At 39.4% G+C, this 18,462-nt stretch overlaps 1 protein-coding gene across 2 annotated transcripts in view; it reads right to left on the bottom strand.

Annotated features, from left to right (window-relative positions):
• sema3h (sema domain, immunoglobulin domain (Ig), short basic domain, secreted, (semaphorin) 3H) overlaps positions 1 to 18,462 on the bottom strand; it is a 64,168-nt gene that overhangs the window by 7,951 nt on the left and 37,755 nt on the right. For both annotated transcript variants that reach the window (XM_086159287.1, XM_086159286.1), the window contains exons 9-10: positions 4,330 to 4,399; positions 79 to 223 (exon numbers count right to left, since the gene is read on the bottom strand). In XM_086159287.1, coding sequence (XP_086015413.1) covers positions 79 to 223; positions 4,330 to 4,399 — 215 coding nt within the window. The remainder of the gene's footprint in view (positions 1 to 78; positions 224 to 4,329; positions 4,400 to 18,462) is intronic.

The following is an 18,462-nucleotide window of genomic DNA, read 5'->3' as shown; positions in this document are numbered from 1 at the left end:
TATTACTTTTTTATTGAACTATTTTCCCTACACGACATAAAGCCCCCTCTAAGTTAGTGGTTATTAGGATAAACTTACTGTTCCTGGGCGCGGGTAGGGCACCTTGCCGTTGAACTCCGCCCATTTGTATTGAGGTCCCTCTTTATGCAAGAAGTTCCCCTTAAAAGCCCGAACAACATCCTCCATGCGGTAAACGCACACAGCTGAGCCTTTCAGAATATCACTGAGGACAATCAAGAAAGGACAGAAATATTCCACATTTCCATGAATCTCAATGCAACAGTGAATTACTTAATGGACTTTATGTGGAGCAATGACTCATTGCAGGATTTGCATTTTGCTGCAAGAAGTGAAGCAGAGGTTCACTGTGACTGTGACCCAAGGTCCAGCTGGGAAGAATGTTCTGCTTTCAGTATATCAGTGCACACCACAACATAACCCTTCAATTTCATTTAGGATCATGGTTATGATTCTTGGCAAAGTGTATCTAAGTTACAGATTCCAGCAGTGTTTGATGGGCAGCTAAATACAGAAGTGATTAAAAAAGGGCAGCATGTAATGTATCATAGTGGTTTCCTTCAGGTCAGAGGGCCATGTACAAAATATTTAGTTGTGCATGAAAAAAGTTGTCCTCCCTTTCCCTGAAAGGTCAGCCCCATTAGGTATTGTTAACTTTGGTGCCATGCCCGGGGGGACTCTGGCAGGGCAAAAGCCAGTCACTAATACCCTTTATCGCCAGCTTAAGACCCTGGTGCTTCACCTAAAGCAGCTTACTTACAATGAAGTCCTGCTGACTCTAAAGTAAATAATCACAAGAGGCCTGCATTATTTTCAACCAACACAAACATCTCTTGGCATTTTGAAAATGTATGTTTCTAGATTTTCGAGTCAGCCATGTCAATGGGTTTCAATCAACCAAATGTGCTTTATTAATCATCTTATAGCTTTAATTCAAACTGTGCAAAACTTTTTTTTAATGGAAGCGTTGCCTCTGTTGATCAGTGCTGCGCTTCAGTGTCCAGGGGAAGTGTGTTCATTGAACATGGTCATGTTGTTGTTAAATAATTAACTGAACAAATATTAAGTTCATTGCTAGGGTACTTGAGCACTCTGAACAGTGGCCAGGGAATCAGTTAGTAATGACCACTGGTTTGACTATAAATATAAGCTTGTTAATTTTTGTAGGTTATGCATTTTGAACATCCTTAACTCTGAGTCCCCTTGGATCATTTCAACTTGTACAGAATGGTTAAAATGCAACCACTATTCCAAACACACTCTGGTAAAAGCTTTAAAATTTAATATTTATTTTAAATCCTTGCATTTTTCAAATACCCCAGCTGTTCATTTGTGAACACATGTATCCTGTGTTTTCAAACCTTTTAACAATGCCACATAGAATAGTGGCATGTGCCATGCCAGTGCTGTCTTAACAATGGCAGGTACTTGTATTTCAAATAGCAATGAAAATACTGGGAAAGACAATGTTCTAAGTTGTACATCTTTGTCAAAAATGATGCATTCATTCAAAAAACAATACTTAATAAGAAAAAAATTTAAAAAAAGCAAAACATAGCACAGCCAAAGCTAAGCTTATTTGGCCTCGACTAATTGATAAGTAAAAATCTGCCTTGGGACTATGGTCCTGAAACTGCTGTCTTCAAGTCTGCAGCTGGTAAATGTATTTTCTGTCCACACAACCAGGAGGAAGTCCTTTCTTAACTTTAGCAAAAGGGCACAGTGTTTTCCTCTCTTTTACCACATGTTTTTGACCAGAACCAGACCCAAATCCTAGTGACACATCATAAAAAGTTATTTTCCAACTGTGAATGTAATTATATGGAAAAGCAGCTACAGCTCTTGGGGTTGACCCAAGGAAGAGGAACTATATAAACATTTTCCTTGCGAGCTGCTATCAGTGATTTTGTTCAAATTGTTTTTTTTTTTTTTTGAAAAAACAAAACTGCTGCTTTTAGAGTTATATAGCTGGGCCAGGGTTTCCATGAATCCGCTCAACTTTCTTTTGGCATCGTGTCAGCGGTCCTGGCACCCAGTTCGATCACATACCCTTCTATCAGCATGAAATGCGATGATAAGAGGCTGCGGTCATATTATTTATAACCATGAGACTGAGTAACTCAGAAATCTTTTTTTTTTTTTTTTTTTTTATTTAGAAACCTAACAATATAGGAAAATGGGAAAAATATAACCTAATCCTTCAAAAAAGGACAATAAATCCTCTGGGGTGTTTGGCACGTGATAGATGGACACTCGGGTAACAACTGTAAATAACGTAAGGGAAAATGGAGAAGTGATCTCTACCCAACATCCTTACTTCATCTCAGGACAAAAAAAATCCATATACTCCTGAGTGTTTTTGGGAGAGACTGACCTTTCTGTTCTCTGCTGTGGTCGGGATTTTTGGACCCACCCTGGGTGATGCTTTAGATTTCTGTGCATTTCCCTCTGAGGTTCCAAATCCCAGAAACGGACCAACTCCCTTCCTTGCCCTGCCAAATGTCATCACACTCCTGCTGCTACTGTTGGTCTCAGGCGTCCACCTCAGAAACTAGTTTATTCTCAGAGCATGTGGTGCCGTCAGAAACTTGGGAGAAAACTGCAAGTTTTTTTTTTTTAGCTTGTGACTCATGCTTTTTTCACTTCATTTTTTTTCTACCCCCACTTTTCTTTATCATGTTTCTCTTTTCGTCTGTTTCTCCGCAACCATTAGTGCATTTCTCAATGAGCACCTGTCTCCCTGTGTGTCAGCTGACATCCATCTGTGCCATGTTTTCACTGTGCTGTTTTTTTACATGCTTCTGTAATTTCTCATAGGCAGCATACTTCCCCTGTGCAAACCGTTTAGAAGATATTAACATTTAGTTTTTATGCTTTAATCAGGCTGATTTCATGGTTTTTCAATAACTTTTGTCAAGCTTTCGATTTAAGCTGTTGCTTACTCAAGGACTAAAAGTAGTGGAATTGAGAATGTAAGGAATTTGGTACCAAAACAAGCTCCTTAGATAGCTTTTAAAAACAAATTCAGAATTATATTGCACTTTGCTTTACATCCCAGCTTTAACAACTGTCGCAGAAACACAAAGCTAGTTAACCTCCTAGCCTAATAAAATCTCTAGATATTTTCGGTTTTTGCCTAAATCTTTACTGTTTGTGATATATACTTATTTACTGCAATGGAAAGTCCTGCCTGACAGAATCACATCTAAAAATATGCAAAGCTCATGTTATTTGTCCTTTATGTTCTTTGTACAGTAAGGGGCTTAAAACAAAAAAGAAATACAATTTTAATACAATGATTACTAAAAATATGGCTCCATTGTGTACCACATTTCATCAAGCATCTTTAAATGTTTGCAATTATGGGAAATACATATGGACACATTTTCAAATATTCAAATCAGTCTGTTAAAAACTACTTAGTATTTCCACATCCTTCAACCTAGTTTTGTCATGTTCTGCAAGTAGTCACATGTTCTGACTGTGGTTGTCGCAACATTTAAAAAAAATCTGTTATTTCTGGGATTAAACGTAAATTTTACTTTTTCATGCATTATGAAATACTGAAATTTAACAGGTCAGAGGAGTTCTTTTTTTCCAAGATGAGACATAGTTCTTCACATGATCAAATTACTCATTTTGAGAACATCTGACATTACTGTGTTTTTCACTCACAGCTATAAATAAAAATTCTATTTTGGGACATTTCTATTTTATAGAACACTTGGCTTTTAAAACCAACAGATGGTAAATTTTGCTCCTTAATACATTTAAAAAATTAGAAAAATAAATGAATACAAATACATTTAAAAAAAAAAATCACATGAACAATACACTGTTTAGAATACAATATAAAGCTATTGTCAGGAATAAAAATATCAGTACCGGTATGATATTAATTGATAGTATGAGTTTTTCCTTGGCATGGAATTGTTTGTTTCAGCCATGAGTCACAGTGTCAGAAGACCCAGCATCCTATCTGAAGCCCACTGTCTCTGTGTGACACATGACAGCATGGTAGCCACATTCTGTCGCAGATGTGCGAGTCCTCTTGCCAGAATCCATAATACGAGACAATATAGTATCTGGTATTATGGTTTGTGTGTAGTGTTTCTCTTTACTGAACAGCTCAGTAGAGCCGATGAATGTTTGGAGAAGTTGATCAATCATAGCTTCTTCCGAGTCATGACTTATTTTATAGAAAAAAAATGAAAACATCCTGCCCAATGTCTTTTTCCCTCTGCCTCCCATGCTGTATCATTATGGTACTTTCAACAAACTTCTCAGTTCACAAACACCACTTTAACTCACCTTGAAGTGGTAAACAGCCCATAGATGAGAGGGTTCTTCTTGTCCTTCCCATGAAGGATAAAGATGTCCTCTGGTGTGAGAGAATAAAAACAGAAAACAATCATCTCGGGTGATGTTTGAAAGCGTGATTCATTTTGAACAGATTCATTAAAACTGTGGCCGCTCCTTGGGATATTTGTGAGCGTGTCTAAAACTGTCAATTTGTTAAGGATGATTTCTTTTTGCATTTGTTTCACGTGTATCTCAGTGAGTGTACGGTAGGGTGTTTGCATGTGTGCATGTGTAAGTGCGTGTGTATGTGTGCGGCAGTCTCATGATGTGACTAATAATGTCAGATATTCTGGCAACATGGCTGACTGACTGCTTATAATGAATCTGTGGCCATTAATAATCAGCCACAGTGGGAGAGCAAAGTGTCAAGTCCACTGCAGGAGGATGACGCCTGCTGTCACACAAACTGATACCACACCTCAGTCCACATTCTTCATTTCAGACTCAATGAATCTGACACAATGCTATCACACCCATTTTTCAGCATCTGTCTGTTTTTAAACCCAGTAGCAACTGCCATAATTCATCTTTCATGCTCTATGGTTTTAAAACTAACAATGCTTTTCTCAGTGGGGAAGTTTTTAATTTGAGGATAAGTAATTTTCCCTTTTTTTTTTGTATCACGGTAATTAGAAACCTAGTGTTGCAGTTTCAACCTCCTGGTAAATGCCCATGTAATAATTTGGCACAGTGGACAGAGGAATCTATGTCACAGACTGATGAAAATATTACTGAACAGGTTGCAGCAGACAGCTGGTGTGAGGGGACCTCTTCTTTCCTTATGGCTTTTCCCTTTTCCTAGGAAATATGATATAATATTATATCATATTATATAATATAATATGATATAATATAATATAATATATTCCCTTCAGGAAATATTATATACACACACATACACACATATGGCCAAAAGTATTTGCTCACCTGCCTTGACTCGCTTATGAACTTAAGTGACATCCCATTCCTAATCCATAGGGTTCAATATGACATTGGTCCACCCTTTGCAGCTATAACAGCTTCAACTCTTCTAGGAAGGCTGTCAACAAGGTTCAGGAGTGTGTTTATGGTAATTTTTGACCATTCTTCCAGAAGCGAATTTGTGATTACACTGGCTACACTGATCTTGGATCAGAGGGCTTGGCTCTCAGTCTCCGCTCTAATTCATCCCAAAGCTATTCTATCGGCTTGAGGTCAGGACTGTGCAGACCAGTCAAGTTCATCCACACCAGACTCTGTGATTCATGTTGTTATCGACCGTGCATGGAATTGTGCAAAATGTTTCCATTCACTGGAACTAATGGCCCAAGCCCAGCTCCTGAAAAACAACCCCACACAATAATCCCCCCTCCACCACACTTCACACTTGGCACAATGGCAACCCATGTTGCCTTTGCAATCGACCAGTAGATTGCCCCTGCTCTAGACCTCCTGCCTGGCAGGTCCAATTCCAGCATCCGTCTACCAATATATTCACTATCCCTCATCTGTACATGACCAAATCATCTCACTCTAGCTTCTCTGACCTTCTGTCCAGAACATCTGACATGTGCTGTTCCTCTGATGGACTCATTCCTGAGGACCAAAAAATGTTTATCACGGCTGATACATTACCATTAAAAAGGACAAAAATTAAAGACATGTTTCTTTTTGCAACATAATTTAAGTATATAATATAGACAGGTATATAGATTCCCCTCCTTGAGCTGCCACCTTAGCTGCAGTGTGAGCCAGGTGGTGGCCAGAGTGGGGGACCTTGGCGGTCCCACCCTCGGCTGCAGAAGCTGGCTCTAGGGACATAGAATGTTACCTCTCTGGCAGGAAAGGAGCCCGAGCTGGTGCGCAAGGCTGAGAGATTCCGACTAGATGTAGTCAGACTTGCCTCGGGTTAGGGTTACAGTGCTGTAAGCTGAATCAGTTTCCGGTGACAGTTGGACTCCGCCTTTTGTCACTGATAACTTTTATGGACAGAATTTCTAGGCGCGGCCAGGGTGTCGAGGGGATTTGGTTTGATGGCCACAGGATTGAGTCTCTGCTTTTTGCAGATTCAAGATTCAAAGTGTTTAATGTCATATGTACAGTGTGGAAACATGTTTCCCTGTTCAATAAAAATTCTTACTATTCTGTCCACAGTGCACAAAGATGCAGATGATGTGGTTCTGCTGACTTCAGAAGTCCATGATCTCCAGCTCTCACTGGGATCAGGATCAGCACCTCCAAATCCAAGACCATGGTGCTCAACCGGAAACAGGTCTGGTGCCCACTTCGGTTCAGGGAAGAGGTTCTACCCCAATTCGAGGAGTTTAAGTAGCTCAGGGTCTTGTTCACGAGAGAGAGAAGGATGGAGTGGGAGATTGACAGGCAGATTGGGGCAGCGCCTGCAGTGATGTGGACTCTGAACCGGTCTGATGTGGTGAAGAAGGAGCTGAGCAAGAAGGCAAAGCTCTCAATTTACCAGTCGATCTACGTTCCTACCCTCACCTGTGGTCTCGAGCTGTGGGTAGTAACCAAAAGAATGAGATTCCAGATTCAAGCGACTGAAATTAGTTTTCTCCGCAGTGTGGCCGGACTCTTCCTTAGAGATATAGATAGAGATAGGGTGAGAAGTTCGGCCATCCGGGAGGGACTCAGAGTAGAGTCGCTTCTCCTCTTTATAGAGTGGAGTCAGAATAGGTGGCTCGGGCATTTTGTCAGGATGCCTCCTGGATGCCTGCCGGGGAGGTATTCTGGGCATGTCCATCTGGGGGGAGACCACGGGGAAGACCAAGGACATGCTGGAGAGACTGTGTCTCTAGGTGGGCCTGGGGATGCCTTGGGATCCCCCTAGAAGAATTGGACCATGTGGCTGGGGAGAGGGAAGTCTGCGCCTCTCTGCTCTAGCTGCTGCCCCCGCAAACCAACTCCGGATAAGCGGCAGAAGATGGATGAATGGATAAATATAAAGACAGACTTGGTGTTTTAGAAATTGACTCATGATATGATATTTCAATTTCTATATAGTGTGCCTTTAATGAAAAACACATTAAAACTTAAAAGAAAATATTATATAACCAGTCTGTCAGGGATGTTGTAATGCACATTTTTCTTCTAGAAAACTTGGAACATGACAAAGAACAAGCAAGTCAATTCTGGGGAAGATGTTCTACACATGTGTTTGCCTGCCGGCTGTGGTTGTAACTGTATTTGATTACAAGATAATAAAGAACTTTTTAAGTGAACAAAACGTTTTTTTCAGTCCCATTGAAATCAAGTGAATCCACGCATGCTCTACGACCACTGCATCAATTGTTCTTTTCCCATTCAATACCGAATACAAAAGGGAAAATTGAAAAAAAAAAAAAAAAAAAAAGTTGGTTGTTTCTGTTTTTATGAGTCCAAACCCAAAAACAATAATTCTACATTCCTGCCGTTCCTGCTGCTTCAGGTGGCCTCCATGGAAGCAGAGTCCTAAAGGAAGTCTAATCTCATCACACACCCACACCCACACACACACACGCACACGTTTGCCACACAGATGGACTCAAAATGACTCTACGAAAGAGAAATATAATCCTTTGTGGCCATGTCCCTCCTCCAATACATGAATGTAGAGTAGCACTGCAGGAACCTTGGCAAGAAAGTTTAGTTTAATAAGTTGATCATATAATAACACTTAAATGCCGTGGCACAGTGGTTAGCACTTTTGCCTCAATGCAAAAGGTTCAGGAAGGTTCAATAAGGGGCCTCTCTGTGTGGAGTTTGCATGTTCTCCCCTTGTCTGCATTGGTTTCCTCTGGGTTTTCCAGTTGCCTGCGACAGTTCAAAACATGCAGTAGGTCAATTGGAGAGCCTGATTTGCCTGGACGTGTGAAAAGGAGGGTGAATGGTTATACATCTCTATAGGTGGCCCTGCGATCAAGTGGCAACCGGTCCAGGGTTGCACTCTGCCTTCACAGTTGTTCATGTCCACAAGCAATTCTCCACTTCTTTCTTTTCCTGTCCCTTGGAAAGCTGTGTAGATTAGCATCACTCCCTTTGTTTCCCTTGGACTGTAAATTGCACCCACAAGCAGCACAATCTGGCATTATTACTCTATATATTGCTAACTGTTCCGAGCAAAAGTTAGAACTAGCGGAAAGACAAAGTTAATACAATGCAACCTGTATACGTCATCAACCCTACATGGATTGCGCTGGCAAAATAAAAGTTCCGCCCATAGTATAAAATATGTGTTCTAAATTGTGAATGTTAAAGAAATAACAATTCTTTGTGCTTTTAAACAACAACTTCTATTATGAGAAGCTCACCTTTTACATAAAGATGTTTAGAATGACAGTCCTGTCTTTCTCTCTGTTCCTTCCCTCCGTGCCTCCTTCTGTTATCATATATTGCGGTATATCATCACTCCTCCACTCTACTTAACTTGAGCTCCATTTTCTTTCATGCTCACCTCTCAACGTGTGACCTTCCTACCCTTCATTCATCAAATACTTTACCATCTCCTATTTCTTTTCACTCCCACATCCCTGGTTCTCTTACAACTGTGCAGATTGCAGTTCGACTTTATTAGCGCAGATGATATACGGGATTAGTGAACACTTTCATCAGAGGGCATCTCAAAGTTTTGTGCAATGAAGAAGTGAATTATAAAAGGATGGGCATCAGAGGATTTATATCAAAATGTGTAAAGCTGAATTTTATAGGACCGTTATCATTGAGATGAAAGATAGACACCCTTCAACTTCGCAGTTGAGTTGGGTGATTAGTTTGTGACCAAACAGAACCAAAAAACTGATAACATTTGGTTTTGAATGCAACTTTATATGTACTTGTCCATGGATCAGCCAAGGTGGTCAGAGCCATTTATGGGAGCGTAGACAACAACATGTCTATTCAGATTGTCTCCATTCAACGAGTTTCCACCCATTCACCGTCTACCGCATATCCTGCAGTCAGGGTCAATGACAGCCAAGCTGTTATCGGGCTAGATGCGGCATTCACCGTGCATCGGACGCCAGTCGATCGCATAGCCACGACTTCCCTCTCTCATTCACACATCCGGGCAATTTTTCCATGTATTCCACTTAACCTCTTACATGTTTTTGTGCTGCTCGAGGAAACTGAAGTACCCAGAGGAAACCCACGCAGAAACAGGGACAAAATGCAAAAACTCCACACAGACAAGCCCCCTGTGGGAATGGAACCAGGGCCCTTTCTGCTGTGAGGCGGAGGCGCAACCACTGCGTCACGGTGCCGCCCATTCGACAAGTTTGTGCCACAGATTTGTAAATAATCCTTCGAGAGAGAAGGTGAATGGAATGGCGACAAGCTGCAGCCTGTTTATATTGTATTGGCGGCAAAATCGGCTCCTGTAAGAAAGACAAGCTCTTCAGCGTTAAATGATGCAAGTTTTGGGATTTTAATAAAACATTCATCAGGGTGCTCCTGACACTTTGTAATATAAATGGGTAATAAAAAAAGAAATCCAATAATTTGCAGTATATTACTATATTGTTCTTTTCATTATCATGCTTGCAAGATTGCAGATTTTTTTTTCTGTAGCTGTTCACGAGCATTAAACCTAATTTTGTTTCAAAATACAAAAAAGATCTTTGAAAAGTCTGACTTTTTGCCCCTGCAACATATTTGGAAATGGGGGTGATCGTGATCTCACCCCACCATGACAGAGAATACCCTTTTTAGCTATGCCCTCTAGTATTTCTTTTCATTTTTAGTCCACAAGACAAGGTTCTCCCTGTAATCAAGTACAAATCTAAACACTCAAGGATGTAAAATTTTTCTCTCGTATGACCCGCGGAGTCATTTATTTTTCCTTTACCGAGACACAAAATTAGATCCATCCACAGACTTCGAAGCTAACATTGTTTGAACTCCTTAACATCAAATTCTCTCCAAACCACAAGGCCAAAGCTCTCCTGTAAATGATCTGCACATGTAATAGCGATCCTAATCAGACAGTTAAATCAGACAGGGGTCAGCAACCTTCCAGATATAAAAAGCTATTTTAACTTTTTTTTTTGTGAATCATTGCATCAACAATGACATTAACATTCATTCAATTCAATTATACCTCCACACACTATTTCACTCAACACTTTCATTTCTGTTTTAAGAGTTTGATTGTTTGAAAGTCAATGGATAAAAACCAACAAAGCCTCCTAAATAGATTAGCCCTCAGGGGATCACAACACTCTGGGGCCTTCATTTTACTGGTGGCAAACACCAGATGAGTATTATCTTGATATCAAAAATATGTTATATTCCTACTCGTACTTTACAGTACATTGTTGTTTGGTCTCAAAGTTTTCAATATGTGAAGTGTTCATAGCATTACCCTTGCAAACAGAAGAAGTCTTATGAAATGTCCAGATCTTTGTCTTTCTTAGCTACTGGGCCAGCAATTATCCAAGAGTGCTGTTCAGGCAAAAGTATTGTTTTGCGAGAAACCGCAGTGTTTCTCTTCAATGACTCTGAATATTTATTTGGCCTTTGGATGCAAGGGAATTCCCACATAGTATACTGTCTTGTGAAAGTTCTGTTTGTGTGCTTCTTTAAATACTACATGCCACTGATGGCAGGTATGCAAAACATTTATTTCCTGGTTTTAGGCATTTCCCTAGTTGGAAAAACTATATGATTTTCCAACTAGATGTTGAACCAAGCAGTAGTGGTGAGATTGAGAATGTAATCTGATAACATCTCTGGAGTGGCTGAAACTAGTGTACCAACATTTTATAACTAGCACTAAAATAAATGTTACATTAGCCAATAAGCAGACAATTAAATTGAAAAATTAAAAAAATAATCTAATACATATCTGGCTAGAAACTGTAAAGAAATTCCCAGATATTGCGTATACTAGAAGGCAACATTTTTGTTTCAAATTTTTGGTTGTCTTTTTTCCAGGAAAACCAATAACTATTGTTGTATAGCTCATAAATATTGGTTTCCTTAAACCAATAGAATATTTAATAAAAAAAAAAGGAAATAAAAGAAAACTCACTGGATGACAAAACGACTGAGAAAACAGCTGTTTCCTATTTTTCTAGATGAAAAAAGAGCCTTTATCAGAATTCTTGCAGGCACCTCTGGTCATTCATCTGAAACATTGACTTTGCTGGCAACATTTTGTCAACTTTGTTTTCTCAGACTCGACAAGTCTCCTCCAGAGGCTATTTAAGATAATATACGGTTTCTCAAAATCTGACTTTGACACCCTCTAAGAAGTAAACTAATTAGTGCAGTAACTCTTTAAACATAATCCAAAAACAAAGTACTAACCCCAAGAGAATGCAAAGGAAATAAAGTATCCATTTTTACTGAGAAGGCCATATAATTATCTGGTTAAAAGCTCATAGAAAGGAGGCCAAGTAGAGTGTAATGGTAAATATAGATGGCTTAATACAGAAAAAAACACTGCAGAAACTTCAGTAATCCCTGTAAGGAACAACAGCGAGTCCCTGCATCTTGCTTGAAAGTGTCTTTATTCTCAGTGCCTCCTTTGCATTCAGCATCAGATGAAAACTCGCTGAAACTTGGGAAAAAACATGGCAAGCAGTTTCCCTTCCTCTGCCTTTGAAGGAGACATCTCACTTATTTACAGCTCAACTTGGCAAAAAAAATATACTCTTATCACCTTGTGACAAGTTTAAACTGGGACTAATTTAGTGTTAGATTTATTCATCTCTTGTCAGCTGACTGTTGTTAATTTTCAACGGGGGGGGGACACATGCAGGGCTGAGAGGATAATAGACGAAGCAATTATTTTAGCAGTTAAGAAAAAAATATCTGATAATTTTTCTTGTTCACCTGGAGAAATATACAAATTGTGTCATTCTATAAGGCTATCGAGTCTTATACAGACAGTAATCCTTAAATCCCGGTTAGACGTCTTTGTTTCTGTATCTCCTCTTCCTCTCACTATCTTTTCATCAGGTGCTCTTCCCTTATCCTTTTCTCCTTTATTCCACCTGGGCTTCTCAGAATCCCTTTCAGTAGTTCTCATTTTTCTTTGTTTCTCACTTTCTCCAGCCCTCCCAGTCTCTCTGCCTCCCTCACACTATCTCTCCATCCCTCTATCTCCCCCGTCCATCTGTCTGGCTGGCCTATTTTCTCCGGAGGACTGTACTTGTGTCTTCTTCTCTAAACAAAAAGCCTGTTTCCCCCTGAGGGAAGATAGTCTTGTCTAGCCCGCAGACCTGCAGCTTTAACCCCCTATCTTCCCCCCCACCTCATCCTAATTGTCTAGCCATCACCCCTGAGGCAAAGACCCCTATCCTCCTTTTTGTTTCCCTCCCTCTCTTTCCAACCACTCTGAATGCCAACATCCACCTTCGCCTCCTTGTCACCTCACACTCCCATCTCCTCCTTGCCATCTTAATTTTCCAATAATAACTTCGCTTCCATCTTGTCTGGTTCTTTAACCCCCCTGGCTATTGGCCTTATTCCATCTGTCGCTCCATCTTTTTTTTTTCCGCCACAACACATTAACCCCCCTCCCAGCAACCTCTGTTGACCTCCGCTTGATTTCTCTGAAATAGATCATCAGTTTTGACATCACCATTGTGTGCCAATTGATCATAAAGGAAAATAAAACTGATTTTTCATTGCACAGAATAGTAGCAATTGTCGCTGACAATAATTTGATTTGGCAAATTAATATTAATGTGATTATAAGAAAAAAAGGGTCACATGATTCAGTTTTATTTGTCAGATTATAGCCAAATGGTATAAAATTCACGTGATTTACACTTCCAGATGTATGAACTGAGATGGAGCTGCATGAAAGTAGAAAACAGTTTTGGCAAAAGTTGTTATTCATATTTTTCAGAATCTTGTATTTTTTCAATTTGCAGCACAGAGGTCTTATTCAATTTAAATTAGAAAATGTACCTTGTAGCTTTCAAAAGTCTCACTGTGCTTTCTGTTACCAATCTCAGTTTCTGGTGGTTTAATGCACAACATCACTTCCATCATGTTTTCCCTTTCCTCCCCATTTCTCTCATTGGTCATTCCCTTCTCTATTGTTGCCCATTCACCCTTTCCTCCTCCTCTCCCTCCCTCTCATCCCTCCCAATACCACCGCCCATTACTTTATGTTGATTGGGGAAAAATGCCTTCCTTCTGTGCAGCACAAAGTCCTAGTGTGAAAATATTTTCCTGTCTGTTCCTTCCTGTTTCTATTGCTGATCAATTTGGTTTGCTTCACACTTTTCGTTACCAGAGTCTACAAAGTAATTTTCCTCACTCTGCACCAGTATAAATAAAAACAAACATGATGATGTTGGAAGGCCTTGTTTACTTTTTAAAACTTTTTTCCTTTCCTTTCAGATGAAAAATGACTGCATAAGCCACAATTGTGTATTGAAAACTGACTTATTTAGTTGACTTAAGTTCAGTGTAACTCTGAGGGGTGGAAACCTGGTGTCTGCAGCAGACATATGGCTGTCTATGCTCCTTTTATTGAGTTCTTAGAAGTCATAGATAACCTCTAAATATGGACACATCTTAAAAGTTTCCTTCACGTATCCTCTCCTTACCTTTTCCTTTTTTTTTCATTCCTAGGGTTCACCATTCTTCTTTCTGACAACCTTTCTCCATCCTCCATCCCTCCCTTTCAACTCTCAAGTTAAATTTTAGTTCCTCATAATCGGCTGTTCCCTCCCTCTTCTCTTTCATCTTCCTCTCACGTTGTAAGAGGCTTCTCTCCCTCTCCTACTCTCCTCCTCTTCTCCTTCTCTCTAACCTCGAACTGGAGCCTCTATTTTGCTAATCTCCTCCTCCTTCCTTCTCTTCTCTGGTCAACATCTCTGCCCTTGTCCTTCATCTTATCCCCCTTCCCCCTCTTTTTGAAGCCTTGTGGTTCCTTTTGTTCCTCCTCCTCCTCCTCCTTCTCCACCTCCTCCTCTACCAGCCAGCAATATCTTCTCCTCTGCTTCTTCTCCAGATAAACTGGGTCTCCCTTTCAAGTATTTTCACGCAAACCGTGATGTATTAGTGAAGCTGAATAAAGGCCTCGTGACATGACCAATCTCTCTAAGCATAACAAAAGATTTTTTTCATATACTGACTTTATTTGGAAACACATCAGTAACATTTATCTGATATTGTCCAGGTGTTTGATGTCACACATATAGTTACTCCTCAATTCATCTCCTCTCTCACCCCCCATCTCTCACTCAGATTCCATCCCTCATGGTAATCCATTGCAGGAATGGAACTCCAAAAAGACATACAAATGGGAGAAGTTATTCTTACTATTGTTTCTGAGTGGTTGGAAAAAAACAAAACAAAAAAAAAGGTAGTGCATCTGAAGGGGTTGGGGCTGGGCTGTCTCTTAAAAGTTATCTCAACCACAGGCAAATTTATTTTGAATTTAAACTTTACTATAAAATATTATCAGCTATAAGTGAAGTAATATATTTGTTATGTTGAAATACTGTGATTATTTGATGTTGCAAGTGAATCTTTCTATGTTTCTATAATACTGAATTTTCTAGTCTTCATGTCCATTCTCACCGTCACTCTCAGGCCTAGATGTTGTTTGTTTCAGGCCTTTACTGAGTTTTTGGTTTTGAGATGTTTCCCATCAGAGATGTCTCACTCGACTTTTTTTCAGGTGAGACAATGGCGAAATTCTTCTGTCTGTAAATTCCTCAGCGTCTGGTGTCATGACACCAAGTCTGGCCACAGAGAGCTTTTTGTCTCTGGCTTCAAAAACCTCACACCAAAACTGTCCTCCATAACCGAAAAAACAACAACAACCGAAAACAGCACTGTGAGCTCATAGCTTAACGGTTATCAACAGAAGGGAACGTGAGGTGTTTTGGCTCAAAAAGACAGCAGTAGCAGAGCATCTGTTATCCCCACAACAGAAAATGGACATTACAAACCACTCTGACTTGACTATGTTTTTTTTTTGAAAAATGACACATGACTTGGAATTGCTGCCACCACGAGTTATCAACAAGAACCAGACACATGAAACATCGGGTCCAATACAACTGAGCAGCACAGTCAAAGCAAATGTGTCTCATGAATCACGCGATGTGGTGCTCAGACCAGATGTTAAATTAAAAACCAGCCAATTGTTGGGAGAGTACAAAAATTAAACACAACGCATGTGCATCAACGGCCATCAAAAACAGCAGATTGCTTCACTCTGTGATGAAAAACCAAAGACACGTTAATGATGTTGAAAGTCAATACACACACAAAGGGATTTTTTTTTCCAGAAAACCCTTAAAAATAAAAAAATAAAAAATAAATAAAAAAGCAAAAACTTAAAAACAAAACTGATGAAGTAACATAAAAAATAGAAGTGAATGAGAATAAAATGAAATAAAATGAAAAAAATAAAATAAATGATAAGAGGTGGTATTACGGAGCTTTTAGATGATTTTTGCAATTATGTCTTTCATGATTTCTTCTCAAAAGTTTTACAGTGAAAAAACATAGCTTAAAGAGGATCTAACCCAGAGGTGTGTCTAAGAACATTCTATTAAGCATGTAAAAATAGCAGGATAGATTTTCCACAATCTGATGGGAAAACATTTTTAAAATCATTAACACAAAAAATTATTTGATTTGCCTTGTAACTGAAACATTCTATTATTTTGTGCATTTTGTGACAGTAATGAATTGAAGTGATTTGACATATAATGGGTCAAGTAAAAATTAATGCTTGTTGACTGTTAAACTGAGAAAAGCACACAACTGCAGGATATAAACTCAGGAGTCTCATTCTGTGAAGCGAACATTTGAAACAGCGCTAATCTTCATTCCACCACTAGATTTATAGTTTTGGGTATGTGTGGTTTTCTGGTAACTTATTCATATAAACAAACAAAACTCTTAACATGTCTTTAGTAAAGTGGGATGGCTTCCTTTGGTGAAAATAAATCATTTACTTGGCCTGACACTGCTGGAGAAGATTTATTTCCAATTCAATCTATAAGAGCTTCAAAACATTAGAACAGGAACCTTTGGACATCAGCTTAACCACAAAAGCTTTCACTGAGGAGACTTCAAGGACTTCAGGAAATTGTTAAACAAACTCTGCTGTGATTATCTAGGATAATTCTACCAGCATTGTTTCATGAACACATCCTGCCTCTGTCTAAGGTTCTGTATATTTTTCTACAATCAAAGCTTGGAAGCTCCAGTGACTTAACAGCTAATGCAACGGTTTGCTTGGCCAAGTATTGCTTATAAAAAGGAGCTCGCGAAATATATGTAACCTTGTGTGAATATTTCCTTTCATACGTGCCATGAGTCATAAGGTCATAGAATCTGAACATAGAGTGGCTTCTTCTAGCCCAGGGGTGGGCAAACACGTCCCGTGGGCCATACCCGGACCGCTGGTCTTTTTAATCTGGCCTGCTGAAGATTGGAACAGAATTCATAGTGGATGTGAATGATTAAATGATTGGATCAATAATTGTGGGAGCTCAAACAGGATATTTTTTCCATTTTTGGAGCTAATTGAGAATTTTCCTGAGTTGAATGACACAGATTGGCTATGTGATTTAGCCTCTACTGTGGACATACTGACACACATGAATGAGCTGGACGTGAAGCTACAAGGGAAAAACCGGTTTGTGCATGAAATGCAAGCAAACGTCAGGGCCTTCTAAACCAAGCTGGTTTTATTTTCAAAGCAAATGTCAGATGAGTCTAATATATACAGTTAACAAATGTGTTTTTTTTTTTCATGTATTGTATCTTGTGCTAACCAGGCCTGTCTGTCAAATTTTAAAAGTCAATGTGGTCCCTGACCCAAAAAGTTTGCCCACCCCTGTTCTATCCATACCCCTGAATACACTTTTTCTCCTGGTATCACATCATACCATGTCATGATAAGGAGTAATGTCTTTCCCTCTTCCTCAGCCAAATCGCAGGGTGGAGTTGCAAAGGAACATCAATTTTTAAAAGGCAATTGCAAATATGTATAGTACCTACATAGCTTCAGTAGTGCACATTATTTTCTAAAACACTTATACAATTTTGCTTGCAACACTACATTTTAATGTTGAGTTTCTACTGCAAATTTCTTGGCAGCTGTGAGGAACTGTGCTTTGCTTGTAATCCAGAGGTCAGTGGATCAAACACATCTTGTTTGCATGCTTGTTCTCTTGCAGGTGATGGGTCCATAGTCATATTTAAAATATCCTGCATTAAACAGATCATGGTTTGAGAAGGTGATTGATTTAGCTGTCGTTTGTGTTTTTGTAGCTTAAAATGTCATAATGGTCTTTTAAACTCAAATAGCCAGATGTGAACCACCACATGCTGACATCAGGGCCCCGCAGATCCTCTTGGCTTTATGGGATTTGTAGTGTTTCTGTGTGGCTGAGCATGATATAAACATAACACTGACAGTATTCTTAACCTGATTGGTTAAACTCCTGTATATGGGTTTGTGGTTTTCTGTATGTGTGTGCATTACTGAAGTGTGTTCACAAACAAATTTGTAGGCACCCTTATCAGATGAATGAAACACAGCCATAAGCACACTACGTAGAAATGTTTATGCCTTTGACAAGTCAGGACCGTTTTGTGTACACAGGAGGAGGCTGGGGCATGTGTGCATCAGCTCAAAAGCTGTCTGCATGTTTTCAGATATTTCGTACATTGCAAGTATGTGAGGGATTTACTACATTTAAGAAACACATATAGTATGTGCTTTGTGTGTGTGTGTGTGCGTGTGTATGTGTGTGTGTGTGTGTGTGTGTGGACGTGGATGTATGTAAAGCAAAGCTAGGAGTCATGTTGTTTACTTTGAGATTTGTCTGTTTACAAAATTGCGAGAGATAAGAAACCAGTCCTGTCTCCATGAGGTTTTGCCTTTTCATTCTCTCTGTCTACATATTTCCAGCCTATTTTACTAAAAGTCAAAACACTTTTCTTCTTTGGCCTAATGGATTAGGCACAGACTTTTGTCAAATTATCTGTTTTTAATAGGTGCTGCAATAGCTGCAAACCAGATCTTAGTAAAATTGATTATCTTTTAGTGAAAAAAGTTTGTAAAACTGCAAAGCTTGATTTGTAAAACTAGAGCCCCTTTTAATAAAGAAAATAAAA

Source organism: Fistularia commersonii, chromosome 14 (genome assembly GCF_037954325.1).
Source record: "Fistularia commersonii isolate RoL2024-O1a breed Wild chromosome 14, RoL_Fcom_v1.0, whole genome shotgun sequence".
In the NCBI taxonomy this organism is placed as follows: Eukaryota; Metazoa; Chordata; class Actinopteri; order Syngnathiformes; family Fistulariidae; genus Fistularia; species Fistularia commersonii.
The sequence above is the reverse complement of the archived record's forward strand: the minus strand, read 5'-3'. Positions and strand labels throughout refer to the sequence as shown.